This window comes from Chiroxiphia lanceolata, chromosome 20, assembly GCF_009829145.1.
Source record: "Chiroxiphia lanceolata isolate bChiLan1 chromosome 20, bChiLan1.pri, whole genome shotgun sequence".
Classification (NCBI taxonomy): domain Eukaryota; kingdom Metazoa; phylum Chordata; class Aves; order Passeriformes; family Pipridae; genus Chiroxiphia; species Chiroxiphia lanceolata.
The window spans coordinates 3,915,694-3,932,240 of NC_045656.1; the positions used below are offsets into that span (position 1 = coordinate 3,915,694).

The 16,547-nt window shown below is 46.0% G+C and overlaps 1 protein-coding gene across 11 annotated transcripts in view; it reads right to left on the minus strand.

Annotated features, from left to right (window-relative positions):
- Window positions 1-13: 13 nt before the first annotated feature.
- Window positions 14-16,547, minus strand: part of SPNS3 (sphingolipid transporter 3 (putative)) — a 47,245-nt gene continuing 30,711 nt past the window's right edge. For 6 of the 11 annotated variants that reach the window (XM_032707792.1, XM_032707788.1, XM_032707789.1 and 3 more), the window contains 3 exons: window positions 15,997-16,062; window positions 10,274-10,372; window positions 6,830-7,668 (listed from right to left, as the gene is read on the minus strand). In XM_032707792.1, the coding sequence (XP_032563683.1) occupies window positions 7,501-7,668; window positions 10,274-10,372; window positions 15,997-16,062 (333 nt within the window). In that variant the 3' untranslated portion in view covers window positions 6,830-7,500. Of the gene's footprint in view, window positions 161-1,148; window positions 1,305-1,431; window positions 1,643-6,829; window positions 7,669-10,090; window positions 10,373-15,996; window positions 16,063-16,547 lie in introns of those variants that run through there. The other 5 variants (XR_004360513.1, XR_004360515.1, XM_032707785.1 and 2 more) reach the window with 5 other exon arrangements.

Here is a 16,547-nt window from a genome sequence, read left to right on the forward strand (position 1 = left end):
ACCTGTCGTTCATCTCAGGGATTTTTTCTTGTTGCCCACCTCTGGAAATGTTTGTTTGCAGTTCCCTCGGTGCTGCTGGTACGCAGGGAGGTGTCCTGTGGGTGCAGCAGGTACAGATGTGTCTCACAGCTGTGCCTCTGGCTCAGGTCCTTCCCTAGCCCTGTATTTTGGGTGTGTATACGTGAAACATCAGACTGCAATGTTTTACATACCCATAAAACTATAATGCAGTCAGTAACAGGCACTTATTAAACAATGCCCTGATTTTTTAAACACACTTAAATTGTTTCCAAACTTACTACCCCCACGTCAGGCTTGTTAGAGCCAAACACAGCCCGTGGCTATCACAAGGTGTGAAGTAAAGCAATGTTTGGGCAGCAATTTTAACACTCCTCACTGTTACCTGTAGGCATCAGAGGAATGCAAAGTGCTTTGATCTAAGGAAGAGGCAGTGCAGGATTCCAGGTAGAGTTTAGCAGAGATTTATTTCATGAAAAGCTTCATTAGCCTGAATCTTTTTACATCCCATTAGTTTCAGACACTCTAGTTTAGCATATGTTCACTTTCTTCCACTTTTCCTCTGTCAGATGCTTCCTGAGCTCTTTGCTGTACCCCAGCACAAGCTCCCATCCCCACCATTGGACACAGCTCCAGTAAAATGTGCTGGTTGAGGGAATACTTCACTGGCACTAAAGCCTTCCAAGGGGAGGCTGAAAGCAGATTCCTTTTGCCTACCAAAAATTCATTTTTCTAAAAGTTAAATGTACATGCCATGCTGGAGAGAGAGCCCTTCCACATCCCTCATGACACAGGACTGAGTCAGCAGGATTTGGTGAAACCTCCTCATCTCCAGTCACAGAGATCCCACACTCCAGAGACAGAGGCCATCAAGCCTTGTCCTGGCATTGCTGTGTGGAAGCCAAGAGCTGCCCACCTCACTGGAGCACATCTTCTACTCAGAGATTTGCCAACCCCTTTTCTCCTTTCTGTGGATCCCTGAACTGCCTCTAATCCAAACACCTCTCCTTTGTTTTTCCCATCTTCAGCTTTCTTCTTATGAGAGTCCCAACTCCCTGTGCCATTTCCCACTCCCAGGTTATGGCAGGGAGCATGTGAAATTCCTGCCAGTCTCTCCTGAGAACACTGACCTGTTTTCTGCAGGTTTAGCCTGCAAGAACTGAATATCTGAAAGCTTTCCTTTGGTGTCTGTGAAGGTCTCATCTCGCAGGTGGCCCTGTCTGGGGGCCCCTCGCTGACCACATCCCTGCTCTGGTGGCTGTGACCTCAAAGCCTTTCAGAATAACCTTGACAAGATGAAAAAAGACAAACTGAAGAAATCTGGAGGAAAGTCAGCACTGACATGCCATGAAAACCAGGACACTGATCCATCTTGGTAAATACTACTCATTTGGGGGGTTTTTGGCTACTTACAAGTGAACTGAGTGTTACACTCTTCCCTCCTTCCCATTTCATTCTCTTTTAAACAGACAGGATCTCATAAGATGGGAGAAAACTGCAATACTGGTGCCAAAGTGCCCTTGTTGGTCTCTTCAGAAGCTGAGAACTGCTGGCACCAGCCCAGGACAAGCGACAAAGAACAGGAGGAGTTTGGAGAGCAGCTAGACTTGCAAAGCCTAGAGCACTGTAAAAGAAACCAAACACAAACCAGGATGATGATTGGCAGGGATGGGGTGACTCTGCTGCTGGAAATGAAAGTGCTATGAATAATCAGGCACCTCTGACCCAGGAAAACATTGCCTTCATTTGCAGCACAAAAGTGATTGCAGATGGTATTGGGGAGGGGAATCAAGCTATTCACTGTGCTTTCCCCTCACCAGAAAAATTCATTTCCTCTGTGCTGTTGAGCAATGAAAAAACACCTGATTGGATCTGCTGAGACACAGAAGATGTGGAATGAGGAGTGGAAGAGCCCACGGGGTGATGCTAAAGGTAATCCTATTAAAGCAGTGGGCTAGAGGGGCAAATGCACATATAAACTCCTATTTTAACACAGATTAAAACAAATCCCTTCAAGGAACCAATATATTTGGACATTTCTTTAAAATCCTGATGTCACCGTTGCTGAATGGGATGTTGGATGTCATTCCTCATTCCCCACTGTTCCTCCTGTTCATTCCCATGTCCCTGCCCACCCTGCCCCTGTTGGAGTCAGTCCCTGGAGTGCCCAGCCCTGTCCAGCCTCCTGTGCTGGGAGGCCTCTCCCTGGCAGGGACAGCGACAGCTTCCCTTGGACTCTCAGCATTCCCGACGGCTGGAACACATTCCCTGTAGCCACGAGGGCCGAAAAGAGGAGGAGCAAAGCCACATTCCAGAGCCCGCTGAGGGACCTGTGCTGGCTGTGCTGTCACACACCGTGTCCTGTCCTCAGCTGACACCGGGAGAGGCAGCTCCCAGTGGAGACACAGAATAACATTATCCCTTGTTATCCCTTGTCACAGCCCTCGGCTGGTGGAGAGCAGGACGGAGCAAAGGCTGCCTGGGCAGCGAATACAAACAGCTCAGAGTGTCCCTGACAAGCTGCACTGCCCCCAGCGTGTCTGACACACACAGCACCTGCTGGAGGTGGGTGCCACTGCCCCTCTGACAGATCCTACCTCAGGACAAGTGAGTCTCAACTCTGGCTTTCCAGGGCCTTTGGAAATAAAGTCCAAAGGCAAGGAGAAGGAAGAGAAGGAGGAGGAGGAATTTGGGTCCTTTTCTTGCACCTCTGCAGCCTCATTGGAGGGCAGATGTTTCTCACGTCCTATAAGTAGGCTGTGATCCACATTTTATTCCACTACTCAATGAATCCACATTTATCTCTAAATGAGTTAAAGAAACTTCTTTTCACTGGTTTTACTGTGGAAATATTCTCAGCAAGAACTCAGGTGTCCTTTTTCACTCCATGTCCTCCCTCACAGCCCTGCCTGCTCCCATCTTTGCCACCCCCCTCCCTGTGACATCTCCTATGTGCAGAGTGTCCATATACACAAAAACCAAGGTCAGGCACTGAAAATGCAACCTGCAAAGACAAAAAGCTGTGCAGAACAGTTGCACTGCCTCCCACACTGAAGCTTAAGCTCTGCTCACAGGCCTGCATTTCTTAAAGTGATGTTTTCGTGGAGCAGGATAGAAATATTCCTGAAAAAAAATCCCTACAACCAAGATTTCCAAATTAGGTGCCCAAGATTAGGCTTCTAAACCCATAATCAAATCTTTAAGCAAATGGCCTAATTTCCTTGAGTGTTGAACACACAGCTGCTCAGCCTGCCTTTGTCAGGAACAGAGGGATGCAAGGCTCTTGGGAAAAAAGGAATGAAGGAAGGGAGAAGTCAGGCCACTTCCTAGGGTACTTGAGGTGGAATTAAATAGGTGGCTTGGAGTCAGTACTTTCAAAAATGATTCCCATCCTTTTACATCAGTTTCAAGCCTCCTGCCCAACAAATTCAGTACTGAAAAGCAAATTATACCTGTGTACATGAATGCATGAATTTACCTTTCGATTCCATTTAAAAGCATTTCACAGTAATACAGAAAAATATTAACTGTAGGGATATTAACACCAGCAGATAAAGTCAGACCCTAGTGCCACAGTGTGAGCTGAGTCCTGGACAGATCAGGCTTTTCATGGCACAGAATCCTGGTTTTAGGGACACAGAGTGTGTTTCCCAAGCCCTGCTCCAGCCCCCTTGGCTGGGATGGAATCATAGTCCAAACCTGGGCACTTTGAACAGGGCATTTCCAAAGGACTTTCCTGCAGTGGGATTTGACAGCCCTTACAATAATGTCCTGAATTCCAGCCATCTGATTATCCCAGGGTATGTGGGTAATTACATACTAATAACAAAACTGTTCTGAAACATTGAATTACACAAAGTGAGATCCCCACAACTTAGATCACCTTCACCAGCATCAGGCTCAAGAGTCTCCTCATATCAACCTTTGCTTCCCTTATAAACAAAAAGCCTTCTAAGAACCTTTCCAAGGCTTTATTGGATTACAATGTGGATAATTATAGAACTGAGATGAACCCAGTGGCTCTCCTGTAATGGAACACAGCCAGTTCCAACTACTCAAATGCCAGGAGGACTTGGCAGGGCCCCACAGATGTTCTTCCATGGGGTTTGTGCCTATTCCAAGGGATGAGGGAAGTGCTCCCTGGTCCCAGGCACCCTCACGGGCAGGGTGGGAGAACCCAGTGCTCAAAGGAGGCCTGAGGAGTGAACAGTGTTTGCAAACCAGCAGAAGGATCTCTGAAGAAAACTTTTGCCCTGAATGTTTTGGAATAGTGGAGGACTTTTGGGTTTCTGAGTTTGCAAAAGACCATTTGGCTGCACGAGTAATGAGGGCAAAGAGGGGCAAAACACGAGGTGTTCTTAGGAGAGGGCACCCACACAGGAGCTGTAAATCTGTCACCTGGGAGCTCTGCCACCTTCAGCCCTGGCACAGGGAGATCCTGAGGAGCTGGGAAATCCCATCCCAGAGCAGTGGTTTGGGAAGGAGAGAAAAAGTGACATGGAATGTCTTTGACAATTAAAACTGTGCTGAGAGCAATGTCACAGCACATCAGTGGTGGGAGGAACCCCTGGGCAAGTGGGGACACAGCACAGCACTGTTGTGTCTTAGGTGTGTCTTGCACCCTTTTGGTAGAAGCTCCAAATAATCACAACTCTGAAGGCCATTTTAATGCAAAGCAGAGCTCTAAAACTTGTTTAAAAAATATCCACATAAACAGCACTGAAGGTCACCTGTCCCTGCTTTGGGAATGAGGGAAGAAGGGGAGGAAAAGATCAAAATGGTTACCTGAATGGAATTATAAAATCCCACCATTTGGAGCTGTTCCAAAGTGCCTCTTTCCCACTGTTTTGGTGGGAAAGAGCAAAGAAGAAATGTTAAAGGCGAGAGGAGAATATAGAAACAGTTACAGAAAATACAGGTTATCATTCAGTTGCTGCAAGGGACACAGACTCCAGGCAGCAGGAATGCTGCAGAACAAACCATCTCCATAACCAGCAGCTTCCAGCAGCAGCTCTTTCCAATGTAGACAAAGCAGCAAATTTAATAACTTTTTTAATGCCTCTATTTTTCCCTCACTTGTACTTAGTTGGAAACGTAGAAAACAACAGGTATTTCAGCTGATGCCTTAAGAGAACTTCAGTTCCTTCACTGTCCATGTGCCAGCACTCTGTGGCTTTCCCTAATCCAAGTTTTTTGGTGGCATGAAAGGAGTGTAATGTCTGAAATAGCTGCAGTTCACCACAGCCTCCTCCAGCACTAAGTTCACCCCTCAGTGCAGAATTTGGTGCCACCTGCTAAGAAGCAAATTCAAGACATGCAGAAAACGTCATGAAATTCTCCTCCTTTTACAAATCCTAGTGAGGTTCCATCTTTAAGACAGAGGGCCAGAACCCCAGTGGGTGTTAGTCCTGCTAAAATTCAGCAAAAAATAACAAAAAATTGCCAAATGCCCTTAAATTACAAAGAAAAGAGAGAGGCATTTGAAAAGATGGAATTGAAGTAGTCAGAGTGATCCTGCTCATTTCTAGGCTTTCAGGGAGGAGAGGAGAGTAGGAGTAGGAAGGAGTTTGTCCCGGACTCCGTGTACCATTTCCAGAACAGCATTTGGCATCTCTTGCTCATATGTCAAATCTGTGCCTGCACAGTGGGCAGATACAGCTCCTGGTTAATTTTTTATTAGACAAATTTAATGCTGACTTAACAAAAGTGATAAATAGCTCATCTGTTTCCAGGGCAAATCCTGAGCATAGCAATAGGGAAGCACTGTGGAGCTGCTGCAATCCTGCCATGCCTGAAGCTCTTAGACCTCTACAAGCTGTTGCATTCACATCCAAGAGCTAAAATCCCTTGTGGGACATATTTCCAAAAGGTCAGTGGTATAATGGCCATGGCTGGCTTTCACAACCAGAAAAAGCTGCTCAGTCTGTCAGAACACCAACTTTTATTTTAAAGACAATTATCACACTCTTACGGGGTTTCACAAAAAGCTTCTCTGTTATTTCCCACAATGTTATTTCCCTTCACTACCTGGGTCTAAGTCAGATTTCAGAACAGATTTTTTAAAAATGAGGTAGACAGAAGGAGAAACAAAAACCTGCAGTTGCTGAATTATGGTATTTATAGTGACATTAGACATTCACAACCATTACAGGAATGTTGTGCTTTATGATCCTTATGATTTACTGGGAGAATCAGGCAAGATTCATAACACTTCACAATTCACTTGCCAATATCTTCCTCAGGCTTTGGCTTTAAGGTGCTGCTGGAAACTACATTGTGACAAACAATGCAAGTTGGCCCCACTGATCATGTATCTGGCATGATATTGAGACAGCAGATACCACATCCCAGATCCTCTGCACTTGATAGACAGGAGCTCAAATAGACAGTTCTGTTTAAGTGGTTTTTCAGCTTCTGTTCCCTTCTGAGAGGAGATACTTACCCAAGGCCTGAGGATATGCTGAAGAGCCTCAAAGGATTAGGAAGAGACCATTAACACATTACATATAAAATGATCACAACCCTCCCCTCTTGAATCTGACACTGACTTTGTACTGTCTATACTTTGCAAATTCTACAGACAAATCTCATCCTGCTGAGAACTCATAGGCCTCCCTCCCTAATCTCCAGGAGACATTGTGCCTCCAAAGCTCCTGCCTTGTTGGGGTCAGCAGTGGTGCCAGTGGCAGCTCCATAAAACACCTCCTGGAGCTCCCCAGCCCCACAGAGTCCTCGGGCCTGGCTGCAGATGGGGGAGGGTTGCCATATGCCAGTGCAGGAGCGATTTTTGACTCACAGTCAAGAGCATCCAAAAAAAGTCAGTGCGCAGGATTTTCTGCCATATGGAGGAATTGTGATTTGGCCTTTTCTCCAGCTGTATCTCATTAAGCAAAAAGGAAAGAAAAAGGGGAGGATGGTCTTTTGTTCTGTGCAAATCTCGCCCCAGAGTTCATCTTCCTCTGAGAGACAGTTCTTTGCTGGTACCTGGAAAACCAAGTCAGAGCAGAAGGAGGCTGTAAGAACCCAGGGGACTGAGGATGTGTTCTGTCCAATTCAACAGGTTTACTTCAGGTCTTTTACACTTTGAACATGAACTTCCCTGGGAAGAGGGAAAAGTGCTACAGAGAGCCAGGACTGGTTCTACAGGGCTGAGAAAGACCAGAGCAGAAGAACCTCCTGCTCCCTGCAGTCTGCACTGGTCCATTACAGTAAAGGATGTTATTTCCTCCAGGCACTGCAGCATTTTGCAGATGTCACTACCAGCACTTCCCTGGTCCTTGTGAGCTCCGGAGTCTGTTTTGCTCGACATGGGAGGTTTATTTAATCTGAGACTTTGCTGGGATTTTGCCTTTATCTTTTTTATCGAAAGTAATGTGGCATTACCACAACACAGATACTGGTTCAGATCCCATACCATGGCTGGTGTCCCCACGGGAAAGCCACCAGCTACGAGTCTAGAAGTTATACAGACATACAGACACCTCAGGGCCTTTCTGCTTCTCTCCGGTCTCCCTCGATGTAGAGAGATGTCAGGAGGAAAAAGGCTCCTCCAAAGGCCCCCACGAAGGCACAGATGGCAAAGCTGCTCTGGATGCTCCGGAAGCTGCTCTGGAAGGACGGAGCGCCCCGGGCCTGCAGGGCGTTGGAGATCTGGGGAGGGAACAAGGCTGCATTAATTGGGATAACAACCCTTCCTCCCGTGGTTTCACAGCCTGGTCACAGTGTGGCCCTGGGAAGGATCAGACAGGCACACCAGGATGAGAATCTGCTGCCCGGGTTTGCCAAGCACACCTGTCCTGCCCTGCTCTCCAGCTTCCACTGCTCAAGGAATCTCATGTTCTTCATCCCTTCAGTGCCCCCACTCACAGGAGTGGGAAATACATTTTACCATTTCCTAGCCCGTCTCCAGACAGCCAGCACAGCACAGGCATTTGGGAATGACCTTTAGCATTTCTTGGTGCTGTTCAATAACTTTATACCTCCCTGACTGGCATCCAGTGGATAGAAACAGGGGGTTAACAGCACTACAGGCACAAGCAGCAACACTCATTAGAAAGGAAAGAGCTGGAGATTAATTACAGACAAGAGTGGGGGCTGCTTTTGAGCCAAAAGGCATTTGAGGAGTCATGGAGTGACACAGTGAGGAACTGGGAGAAGAAGATACCAGGCAGCTGCTTTTTTGCACTGGTGGGAGGATGAAGTTCTAAAGGTTATGAATGATACATATGAATTTTATTTTTGCAGATAGAAAGAAAAGCTGATTTCAAGAAACTCAATAAGATTCAACACTCAAGGAACTTGAAATCTCTTCTTAGCATAAACAAAAAGATAAATGTTAAAAGCAGTCATTTTTATTCCCACATTTGTTCTTAATAGTTAGAATGCACCGTGTGATTTGAAATGCACAAATATGAGACTCTTCAACCTTTGCTGGGTTTTATATGATTATTTATGACACTTTAGGCAGATAAGAGCAAGATAAACTCTAAATGGGCACCTAGAGACTACAGCAAGCATCATGGCCACAATACAATCCTAATGCATTTAATGTTAAGATTCTTAGTGAAAAATTTCTGGAGCGCAGAAGGAAGAAAAACAGACTCTGAAAAAGACTATTCCCTGACTATTCAGCCAGATTTTAAGCTAAAGGGTTGGCTGAAGCAGGTTATAAAACAACAGCAGAATGTGAAAGCAGATTCAGTGTTTAACCAGCAGCAGTCCTGGGCAGTGTTGGTGTTTGGGCTCACAGAAGCATTCCAGAAGAAATGAGGTGCTCGTTGCACACCATCCCACCTGGACACAGAGCAGTTTTATTCCTGGCTTTGTTGTCTCTGTTCTCTATGAAGTTGTAAGGTTACCTGAGGTTAATCTCATCTGGGTAAGCTTTATTTGTCTTCACACTCCTGGGTGAGCTGTTGTTTAAGGTGCCTGTCTGCAGGTCCTGCACACGGTGACACAGCACCGCCCGCACGAGGCCTCAGAGGACACGTGGGGGGTAGAGGCACAAACAGCTTCACCTTTCAGGCAGGAAGCTTAAACAATTGGTCAAAGGAGAAGGCACAAGAGGTATTTCAGCTTTTGGGGTTCCTCCCGTTGCTGCATCCCATGTCAGTCCTTTTCCCTGCCACAGGGGTGTTGGGTGTTCTGTTCCCACGCACAGACAGCTGGATTAGTGGGAGGGCAGGACTTTCCTAATACACAGGAATGAGCAAAGTGCCTCTTCATTTGCCAAAAAAAGAGGCTGAGCAGGAGGAATCCCTCAGTGAGAGAGGATGTCTTCTCTGCCAGACAGATTACACAGCTGAAACTCTGGTTTTCACCCAGTTGAGGACAAGGGGAAGCTCGTGTGTGGCTGGAGCAGCTGTGCCTGTAGGAACAGCTCACTGGGGCATTCCTGGCCCTGTCTAACCCTGCCACTGTTAACAGGGGACAAAGCACCAACAGAGAGCCCTGAGGTGAACTTTAAATAAACTCCCATACAAAGAAAACTTTAAAGCAACAACAAGGACTCACTCTCTCTCCCATGTCCAGTAAAGCAGAAAAATCAAAGTGGGTGATTGGTGTGTGCAGAGTTACTGTGTCCTAAATCACAAAGAATGAGGGAAGGAAATGGCACTGACAGGTACAATCCACTGGAACTGAAACTAATGAACTGCACAGAGAAAATAGGACTTGGCTGCTTTGTCCAGAAGCACCTCAGATCAGGTAAATGTAGGCAGGGCAGAGAAATCAGGTCTCAAGGAGTATGAAAATCAAGGTTAAGGTGCTGTGAGACCAGAGCTTTAAAGGCCACGTAGTATCTAAAGGCAAAATTCCATCACTTTTGTTCTCATTTCCAAGAGACCATCAACTTTGAGATTTTGAGTCTTGGCTTTTAAATGCATTTGATTAATTTCCATGAAACTCCTCACAAGAGCAGAAAGTGCTTAAATCCAAGTACAGTACCATGACATCGTGTTTGCAAAAACAGGTACCTTCAAAAACACGTGAGTTTTCACATTTCAGATCAAAATAAGTTTCTACACACTGCATGGATAGGATTATATTCTATATAAGATTATATTCTACCCACCTGCAGGGTCACAGGACCAGGGGTTTCATGCAGGTAAAAAATAATGTCTGTGTTCTAGAACCAGTATAAGCAATATAAGTAATTTGTAGTTTTGGACCAGGTAGTGTCTACGGTCTGTGAGTGTGCTTCAGTTTGTGGCAGTTTTCCCCCAAGGAAGGCTCCAGAAGCAGGGAGTTCACTTACAGCCCCGATGAGGTATGGGCTGCCTGCATCCCCCAGCAGGTGGCTCAGCAGGATCTGCAGGGCGATGGCCGTGGACTGGCGCCTCGGGGTCACCACGTACTGCAACAAAACAGCACCAGAGAGAGCCTCAGCAATGGCAGCTGCTTCTGGGACATCCCAGAGACATCGAGGCATTAACTTTTCTATTTTGTATTACAAGTTTGGAGACACAGAAGTTCTTCTGGGCAAAAGAGTACATTGCACGTTTTGTTGAGGGAAAAACCATTCAGGGAAGGAAGACACAGGAGGGAATGACAGTGAAGTAACTAAACCAGGACTCCCCTCACTACACAGATTCTTTTGGCCATGCAACTATCAGAAGCCTCCAGCCAAGTATTCCTTGCAGTCATAATGATTTGCTAATAAGGATATTGAGCACTGACAGCCCCTGGGAAAAGTCTCCTGTGACCTGTGTCAGCAGGCCTGGTCTGGATTGCTGGGGGGACTCTGGGGGACCTGGAGCCCGAAGGAGCTGCTGTGGCTGTACAGGGTGTCAGCTGGGACCTCACAGATCACAGGGAGGAGACCCAATCTGTGAGACCAGGAGGTGGCTGGTGGTGCTGTGGTGGCACTGCCTGTAACTGGGTATCACCTGAGATCACTGGATATCAACACCTCCAAATGATTTTGCTTGTGAGTACACACAGTTTAAATAACAAGTTGGAGATGTGCACACCCAGGACACAGCAAAGCATCACAGAGATTAGAACCATTTTGTCAAATAAAATATAGTAATTTGGGGGTAATAAGGGCTTTGTGCCTGTGCTACTGAAGATCAACTATGCCTGAAGAAGTACAGCATGATTCCATATAATTTGTGTCTCTTTCAATAATGCATTTACACAAAATGCATTCACAGTCAGAATGAGACAGAAGCAATTTCAAACCTTCATACCTTTGTTTTCCAACCACTTGCTCATAGCAGAGAAAAAATGCTTAATATTCTCCCAGTCCTCTATCCCACAACTTGTTTTTGTTTTGAAGGTGATCTAAACATCACTAAGTGTGTCTCAAACACTAATTAACAGGGTGATTGGTGTTCTACCAGGAGACAAACTCAAGGTATATAACCTATATACTGGCCCTATAGCTGCCTTCAAGGAAACATTAGCATGATGAGTAAATTGGGTTTAAAATTAAGAAAAGATCCTGCTCTCACATTTAAGTTAGAGTTTTGTCCTGCTTATTCCATATTGCAGCCAGTTTTAGTAAAGAACCAGGAACACTGGCAGTGCCCCTCTTAGGCAGAAATGGCCTCAACCTTGGATACACAAATCACTCCTAACCAGCCCCTCTGCACCCAGTAGGAGAGCTCTGTACAGTGCAGCTGGATTGGAAGGCACAACCTCCTTCCTTCCTTTGGGCACATGCAGCTCCCTTGAATCCCTCCCAGTCCCTCCAAAGTAGACATTTCTAACCATGGATGGAACATTTATTTTTCATTGGGAATATTTAGGTAGAGTGCTTCAATGATAATAAGTATTAAACCAGGGATGTGTTGGACATCTCTTCAGAGTTACAGGAAACCTCTCTGATGCCATGTTGCCACGACACTGCACCCAGTCCTGGGCCAGCAAGAGCAGAGTTGTGTGAGATTGGCTGCTCTGAAACCCCTGTCACCCACGGGATGAAGGAACAGTCCCCCAGCTCCTCCTCACTGAGGCCATGGCACACTCTGGCCTAACTGAGGGTCTGCAGTCTCCTCATGCTTTGTTTTCTCTTGGAACACGCCCGGAGTACCAGATGAGCATCTGCATTTTGGGAACAGGCTCTTGTGCAGAGAGAGATAAAGGAACTACAGTAGAAAACGCTGAGCTTGGGAAGCTCCGACAGACCTGGCTCTGACAGACTGTACAACACTGGAGACTTTCAGGTCTTGGCTCTCCAAGGATATCATGTCATCTGTCCTACACTCAGATGTCTTTTACAGGCTGTGTTTGAAAAATGGAAATCAGACATTGTTATGCACTTACTGTATCGTGGGCATTGCAAACACCAGAGAAGCTAAATGGGCTCTGTCTCTCCCAGTGCCCTGCACCACCTCCTTACCACATTTCTTTAATATCCCATATCTCTAACTGCAACAGACAGGTGGAATAAAGCTGTAACAAGAAAAATAGAAGGATGGGATGTTTCCTATAGTTTAGAGGGTCTTACAAACTCTGCCTGTGCTGTCACTCAGGTTCTTCTGTACAATGGAAACCAAGAGCTCCAGGCACTGTGGGATTCACTGGGAAAAGAAGAAACAAAAGATGCCCCCACAGAGGGACTTTGAAGTAGCCACAGCCTCCTGCCCAGCCACAGGGACTGCCCAGGGCCCCACCCCATGGCAGTGATGCTGGTGACATCCTGCACTCCCCCATCTCCCAGGAGATCCCAGCCCAGAGGCCTGGACAGGGAAGCCCCAAACAGGTACAGTTTGCAAAGCCTGTGGTGCTGTGTCTGGGGGTTCCAGAGACCCTCCTGCACACGCTGTCACAGAGCTGTCAGCTGAAAGAGCAGATGGAACACAGGCTGGGGAACACTCTTGCACCTCCCAGGGCACTTCCAAAGGCAGGAATGTGTTGGTTGCCTTCCAAAGGCCCACACAGGCTTCCAGTTCCAGCAGCTATTAGCTGCCACAACCCTAAAAGACAGAATCTTGTCACCTCACAGAGGACAAACATGTTTCATAAGGGACACTCCAGGTACAGCCTCCCAGTAAAGCAGCAGGGCAGCTCCAGCCCCTCTCCACGTGCACATTAGCACTGGAGTTGTACAGCTGAGATTTCTGTGTTTACACTGAGCAGGAGGACAGAGGTGGCTCCATGCACTGCATCCTGATGCACAGCCACAAAGCAAGAAAGTCCTTATCATTCAGCCAGCATCTCCCTTTGTCTTCACCTCCACAGGTTGCAGGATAAATGAATTTCTAGCTACATTGTCTGGCTAGTAGTGCCATGTGGGAAGAAAGAAAAGTCATTTTCATGGCAAAATAAGAACATGCATTAGCAAATCCAGCTACATTGTCAGAAATCCTACCAGTTCACGTGGGAAACAAGACAAAAAGAGGAATTACTGCTATTATCTGTGGCACCCTTCAGTCACTGCAACAGCAGAAAGTCGCCAAACCTGTGGGGTTCCAGCAGGACAAAACCCAACTCCTGGATAAAATTGCCACTAAATGAGCAGATACCCACAAATGCAGCTCAATTCCATCATTTCTCTGATAAAATGATTAATATTTAGAATTCAAGAGATCCAACCCAAAGCACACTGATGGTAATCCACTGAATGTCTGCTCCCAGGGGGACACACCACCACAGAACTCAGCCAAACTCATCACCTCCCCACTTGTTGCCAATCGATGCAACATTGCTGGTACCTAAACCCAAACTATTCTAAAGTAAATGCAGTGAGTGGTGTTGGTCACCTGGGAGACAAGAATCTCCTTCTCTTCTGGATTTAGATGGATCCAGGATATGCAGTGGCACTCCCCACAGACTTCCTGCAGGCTGGGATGTGATGCAGTGTTCCCTGAGCAAACTGAGACTGGAACGATGGAACTGAACCAAAGCCCAGCTCCTTCCAGGATTTGCAGTTTGGGTTCAGGAAGGAATTGAAGGAATGAGCTGACAGTAACCATCTGCCTCACTTTCCTCATCATACATCACCAGGACCTCACTCAGTGTCACCTGCCTCTTTAACAGTGACAGAGGACAGAATTAAAATGCAGATGGAGGAGTTCAGAAAAAAGTAAATTGAGAAACTTAAAAAAAATCCCTCAGTGGTGCCTCAACTGATGTAAAAAGAATGGTAATTGTAATAATACTTGGTTCTGGTACAAAACCCCAGTGATTTCAAAATAAACTGAAACAGAAGCTAATAAAAGTTGTCAGTTTGGAGCAGTGATAGTTTTTCTGCACCTGTTCACTGCTGCAAGGCTCCAGCTCTTTTCTCATAGGATAATTGTTTCTGACCATTCTGTGAGAGTCAAAGAAGAAGCAAAACCCTTTTGCTGCTGGCTGAGATTTTAAGCAGGAAGCCATTTCCCTAATGCTGTCTGCATTATTTATTCTTTAATGAAAATTCCAGAGTGCAGAAAACTGACCCGGAGGGAGCAGCACCAGGAAAGAGAACATAACGCACAGTCAGTGTCGGCAGGGCTTTGCTGAAGACCCATGAAGGAGTTCCTTTCCTTCATCTCAATCAGAATGTAAAGAAAGGCTCTTCAGCTATAAAATATGTGGATAAACAGGCTCATGTCAAGGCAAGGTCACAGCAGTGGAAGGAGAGTTCTGTGGTGCTTCACAGCTGGGCCCTTTGGTCACTACACAGGGGTCAGCGTTGGGCAGTTCTGTCACATCCTTTCACACAGAACACTGTAATAGAGATACTTTCATCTCTGCTCAGCTTGTCTTCTCCTTGGGTTTAATTAGGGGGAAGAGATACTAAGCAAGTTGTATCTGAGCAACTCAGACCATGGTGCCATCACTCCCTGGTGGAAACTTTGGGTTCCTCACAGGCTCATAGGCAGCTGTGCTCCAGGGGAGGCACAGCCTGCAAGGTTCCTTTGCTGTCCTAAACTCTTGGGAACTGCTGCTGTGTTGTGCCACACATGAATGCATTCACTGTGGTTCTTAAATGAAGGATTTATTATGACAGCAGGGTTTGCAGCAGCAACCTGCAAATAGGTTTGAGCTCCCTCAGAATGAAACACTTTCACATCAAACGGGAAACATGGGACTCTTGCTTGGGAAGAAAGAGTCAGAGGTGTCTGTTCTGCTGTGCCCTTGGCTTGGTGCCTTCTCTCACTTGTCCTGGTGCCTTCACACCATTTCCCCACTTTCAGTACCAGCTGCAGCAGCCTTTTGCCTGTACCACTCTTCAATCACACATCAATCCCTGTCTCTCAGGGAGCTTCCTGCTTGGAATGTTTGGGTTACAGTCACACCCACCAGCACAGGGATCCCAAAGTGGCGAGGTTGGGTCTCTTGTGTGACCCAGTACTCCACCCTTTGTAGAAAAGGATAGTGTCAACTGAAATGTTCTGTCTTGTGCCCATGGGGAGCAACAGAAGAACTGTCAATCATTTAAGTCTGGCTCTGGTACTTAAATCAGTTTTCTGCAGTCTCATTACTAGAAGTGAACAAGGTAGATAATTTCCTTGCCTATTTGACTAATTGACAGTATTCAACTTGTTCATACTATGCATTTAATTAAAAAGTCATATAAACTACTTGATAAGACTGTGATAATCTCTCTAATTCAGTGTTAATAACAACATCTGTCCCAGGTTTTACACAGACATTGATCAGTTACTGTGGAGCTACAGCATAAATGTAAGATTGCCAAATTTTTCCTTTGAGTAAAAACTCAAGTGTGTTAAAAAATTACTAACTAAAAACCTTTGAAATGATAAAAAACCCAAGCTGCTCATCGAAACCTAGACTAACAGTGCCACAAGATGTGTGCTTTTCACATCACTGCTTTCTAAAGAAATTCTGATGGCAGAATCCAAATGAAATCATGCACTGCCCTTCCTTGGGCTTGTGATTCCATCCCCAGTGTGAGCAGGGTACCAATAAGGGGATTGTTGATAGGAGTTCATTTGTCTCTTCCCAGAAAGCCACCAATGATGCAGCCTTAGGAACATTATGTTGAGAAAAACCTTGAAATAAGGAAGTAGATGCCTGAGCACTTACCAGCAGTATGTCTGTCACAACAGCCCAGTTCACAGATAAAAACAGTTCTCCAAATGCAATAAAAATCTGCAGAAGAGAAGAAAGCAGTGACTGTCCACAGTGCATGGTCCTTCTTTGGTGTGAGGATGAAGGCAGGCTCACTGACTATGCCTGTGGGAGAGCTGTCCTACACACACATTTATTTATAAATTGAACATCTCTGTCTGTGCTTACAAACCCTAATTTCATCTTAAAAGTGGGGAAAGGAACCAGAGAAGGTATGTGGGGTTTGTGTCACAAATCCTCAGCAGAAGAGTCAAAATAGGAAACACACACCACCCTCCTGATGAACTGCTGAACCCAGGAAGAGGAAAGCAAGACCCTGGGAAGAGAAACTTTCAGCACAGGTTTGAAAAATTATCAAAGATGTCCCTTTGCAAATGAAGCATCTCTGTGCTAGTACAAGTAGTCTTAAAGGCTCTTTCAGAGAGAGAACTTCCAAAATGGAATGGACTCCAAGGAACAGGCAGCCTCAAAGCCTTGGTGCCCTGTGGGAATTCCCTAATCCATCA